The sequence below is a fragment of the Bison bison genome, unplaced genomic scaffold, assembly GCF_000754665.1.
Source record: "Bison bison bison isolate TAMUID 2011002044 unplaced genomic scaffold, Bison_UMD1.0 scf7180017864184, whole genome shotgun sequence".
Lineage (NCBI taxonomy): Eukaryota > Metazoa > Chordata > Mammalia > Artiodactyla > Bovidae > Bison > Bison bison.
Window position 1 is genome coordinate 1,984,771 of NW_011494756.1, and position 4,658 is coordinate 1,989,428.

At 47.8% G+C, this 4,658-nt stretch overlaps 1 protein-coding gene across 1 annotated transcript in view; it reads left to right on the forward strand.

The window, feature by feature from the left end:
• The first annotated feature begins 3,733 nt into the window (after positions 1-3,733).
• The window catches only part of TCF20 (transcription factor 20 (AR1)), a 52,443-nt gene continuing 51,518 nt past the window's right edge, over positions 3,734-4,658 (forward strand). The window contains exon 1 of the mRNA XM_010843693.1: positions 3,734-3,754. Coding sequence (XP_010841995.1) covers positions 3,734-3,754 — 21 coding nt within the window. The remainder of the gene's footprint in view (positions 3,755-4,658) is intronic.

The following is a 4,658-nucleotide window of genomic DNA, read 5'->3' on the forward strand; positions in this document are numbered from 1 at the left end:
TCCTTAGAGTATCTAAGAGATGTTCGTGGTTCTCCTTGGGAATAGGAAGTTGGGTCAGTTGAGGAAAGAACATTTTTGTCATTGAGAATGAGTTGGTGACTGCCTAAAAATGTATCTTGTCATCTTTATAGAGATTAATCCAGCCACAAGTGGCACTGTCTCGAGTCTGTATGTGCAAAAGGGACTGTTCTGTTTCACCAGCACCACCACCAAAAGAGGGCTGGAGGCCTTGTCTGCTGTCTCTGTGTGATCATTAAAAGCATTACCATGTTCATGGCAATTAATAAGGCCTGTAGACCTGACCCAACCCATCCCTCGTGGTCAGGGTTCCAACGAGTTTAGAATCCTGGGCATTTCTTTCTTCCTTACAGCTTGGCTGTGCATTGTGTCTGACGTTTCTAGGTGTTTTGTTATGGGAGAACTTTTAGACCTTGTGGTATACTGCATGAAATAGAAGTCTCTCACTCCCCAAATAAAAATGTTACTCTGAAATCCTAGGATTGAGAGAGGAGCAGTACTAGTCGGAGTCCTGGTAGGAAACAGATGGCACACAGAAACTGAATAATTTCAGGAGCGTTTGTTTCCTTCAGGCATCCGGAAGCTTCTGTTCCAGATACGAAGAGTTGTGATAGAGGAACTAGGATCTGCCCGGCTGTTGGGAGAACCATGACTGGGATGGTCAGGGAAGCCTCTCCTGGCCATTCAAACTGAAGCCCCCCAGTGAGTGGTTCTCAGGAGCTCATGGGGAAGCTGCCGTGAATCCGTGTCTACTGCAACCACCTCTGGGAGTGTAAAGCCTTGCGTTTTCTTCTGCCTTTCAAATCTTTCTTGTGCTTCTCTTTGTAAACTCCAGTCTGGATTATGCTGGAAAAGGGTTCTGGAAAGGTAGCTTCCAGCTTCTGATCTGCAGAGAGCTTAGAAAGAGGGTGTTCACAGTGTTGCTGAGTTGTCCACAGTGCAGACTGGGACTGTTTACCAAGGGTGAGCAGGGACTGGGGACACCAGTGGAGAAAGCGGCGTCTCCTGGGCTGGCAGCAGTAGGGTTGCTACCCCTGCACCTGGAAGGCAGGAAGAGGAAGCTGTTCTGGAGGCTGGAGAGGAGGCATCTCAGCCACTGTAGTGGGGGCACCAGGACGGTAAATTCCTCCTCTCACCTCTTCCTGCCTCTTCCCAGACAACTGGACCAGAAGCCAGAGGGGTGGTCGAGCCTCCTGAGTCCCTGTGGGTGACCCTCCCAGAACAGAGAGTAGGATGGAGGTGGGTGAGGAGTAAGGTTGGAGAGAAAGCAGAATAATCCACCAGACAAGAGTCTTATGTGTTGTTAACATCTTGGGGTTAAAACATTTTTTTCAAGGCAAGGAATGATATGAGCAGAAAATCAAGGGTTAACCCGAAATAAAAGAGGAAGCAGGTACTTGAAAAGATCCCTCAAGGAAACTATCTGAAGAGAGTTTGGAAAACTGTGGAGAAGAGAATGGTTTGGGGAGTGGGACAGTGTTGGACATAGGAAGGAAGACAGAGATTAGTGTCGGTTGAAAGCAAGGTCGCTGGCGCAGGCGCAGGGTGGGGAGTGTGGGCACAGGCGGGAAGCAGTGCTTGTCCTGAGGTCTCACGTGGACTCTGGGTCATGGCCCCTGAAACAAAAAAGGCTTAATTCGGGACCTCACCAGTGCGCCTCCATAGCCCTCCTGAAACCATTCAGGAGGTTAGGAAAATGGGAGAAAACCAGGAAAGGGGAGAATTGGGGGGGGAGGTAGCGTTAGTAAACTTTTCAGTTGTGTGGCTTGCTTCCTTTTAAAGTATCTCATTTTCTTTACCACATGTATACTCATTCAAACGAGGAGATTCAGATGTTTATCACTGTTAATCACGATGCCGTAAAACTGATTACACTGACAGCTTTGCTTCTTTTAAATGGTGGGACAGTATTGGATCAATGTGTTAGCAGCTTGCCTGCCTGCCCACTGCCTGCTAAGTCACTTCAGTTGTGTCCAACTCTTTGCAATGCCATGGACTGTAGCCCGCCAGGCTCCTCTGTCCATGGGATTCTCCAGGCAAGAGTACTGGAGTGGGTTGCCATTTCCTTCTCCAGGGGATCTTCCCGACCCAGGGGTTGAACCCATATCTCTTGCGTCTCTGCATTTATCACTGGCAATTAGTAGCTTATTTGTATGCTAATGCTGAAACTAAAATATTCTGGGTTTACATTTTCAATTGCTAGTACACTGGGGAGTGATTTTTTTCACCCTCATCTAGTCCAAAAACCACAATTATAATAGTAGGGAGGATGACATCGTTATACAGGACAGGAGACCTCCAAGTAAGGCCAAGAGCAGACCTCTGAAGGAACCGCACCCACACCTGTCTCCCTCTCTGAAGATGGGATTTTCCAAGGAGCCTGGCAGCCAGGGGTGGGGAGTGCTGATGCTAAGGGTTCTTTGCTTCCTAGAAGTGCTTATTTAGGAAAAATTTGGAGCAAGTGGCAACATTGTTTATATATTCAGTTTTCAGAAGCCTGATTTTATTTGCAGAATGATTAATTAAACTACCTGTAAGGTGTTTATTTATGGAGAGATTATCTCTCAAGGAAGCTTTCCATTAAACTGCCAGATTTAGTCTCTTTGTTCTGTTTAAGCCATGCATACTCAGACAGACGTTGTCTCTTTTGTGACCCCATGGACTGTAGCTGGCCAGCTCCTCTGTCCACAGCCTTTCAGCTGCCTTTTATTATGTAGAGAAGGCCTTTGGCTCTGAGAGCCAGGGTAGAAGAACACCACAAACAGGAAAGATAACCTGTGTGGACAGAAGCGGTCCTGATTATCTTAACTTCTACCCAGGTGGCTTATTTCCTATGAGAGGGAAACAGAGAAGGTGGAGGCCCCCCTTTCCAGGCCGACCTGTGACTGGACCAGTACAGTTGTCACTGACCACGTCTTCCATCCTCTGGTTTGCGGTGCTGAGAACGTGGCCTGAAGGGCAGACTGCTCGGCCAGACTTGTGAACTCTGGGCTTCAGTTTCCTCTCCTGGAAGATGAGGATACTGGTTTTGTGAGGATTCGATGAGTTGGTGCTTGTAAAGTGCTGGTACAGTGTCAGGCACTGCAGCAGACTCTCCAGTAGGAGTTACCTGGTGCCCAGCAGATCCTGCAACACAGAGAATAGCAGTCTAGGAGGTTGAGAAGCAGTTTCCTTTAGATGCTGAGATTATTTGTACTTGAACGTTTAAGGGTGACTTTGGGTCATGTGATCATATCATCAAACTTAATATCCAAGTAGTAGACTCTTGTCTAGCTGTTTAGACTTAAGATATTTCAGGAAGAAGTGGCTCAAGCTTTTCAGAGTTTGGAGTTACCTGACCGTCTTCAGCTCTGATCCCTGTTTGCTTTCTGCAGTCTCCTCACAGCCCTCATGTGGACTTGAGTTGGGTTTTTTCCCCCTGGAACTAGAGAATTTTACAGGCAGAGTCTTAAGCGTCATCTAGCTTTCAGATCCATCATATTCTACCTTCCCTTCCTGCCCTCCTCTCATAATCAGTGGCACTCTGCCGCCACTGTACGGAAGCTGTAGCCTGGTTCTCTAAGGCTTACAGAACGCCTGCCATGTGCTCCTTACTGTTTTCATGACAGGAGGACCACAGCAAGGCGCCACGTCTCTGCCCTTGGAAGTTTGCGTTCTGTTGGGGTGGGGGCTGTGTGTCTGTGCTTGTTGGGAATGAACATGCTAAGAAACTAGCATGGGAATTAGGAAGGCCCAGGTGAGCGTGTGGAGGGAGCTGTTCTTTAATAGGCTGGCCAGGGGAAGGCTGAACCAGTTAGGGAACGTTTGTCCAGAGGCTGGGGAGGAAGTAAAGGGGCCAGCCGGTGCCTGGAGGAAGAGCTAATAAGTTTCCATGTGGAAAGGCTGGTGGCCTGTCCCAGAAGCAAGGAGACGACAACAGAACTAGAGCAGAGAGTGGCAGAGGAGGAGGTCAGAGAGGTTATGAGGTGGCGGCGGCCTTCCCAGGCCAGCTCCACTTGGGATGCGATGGGGAGCTACCGCAGGGCTTGGACATGAGGAATCTACTTAACCTTTAAAAAGCACCACGGCCTTTCCTGCTGGCAACTCCTTTTTCAGCTCCCCTGAGAGGGAATTTAAAAGGTAGGAAAACTTTGTCTTAACCTACCCCTGTGTGTTTTGTAATTTCTGTTTTGAATAATTGATTTTAAAATCCTTTGGAGCAGTTTGGCCTTGTCTTCTTCATCTCTGACTCTGAGAAGGAGACAGGCCCAGGTGAAAAGCAAAATAAAATGAGCTCTTGATTAATTGTGTAAGAGGACTATTACATTACATGAGAATTACATTGACTAAGGCAAGGCAGTGTTGACCGAGTCAGATGACTTTGGGAAGAGTCTAGGTCCTAAGCTCGGTGGAGTCTAATTTTCCTCTGTATCTTTTTGCTGCCCTCCTGTGTGACTTATTTGAATCCCCTCCTTCATAGGAATGGCCGTAGTAACTTTGTGAACACTATATTGGCGAGTCAGAAACCACATGGAGGTCAGAGATGCTAAAACTTCTTGCACACCTCCGGAAAAATCTAGAAGAATCATCACTGAAACTTTGGCTGATGCTGCTTAGTCCATTTGCATGGGAATTGAGGATGGGGGCACGGGGTGGGGTGG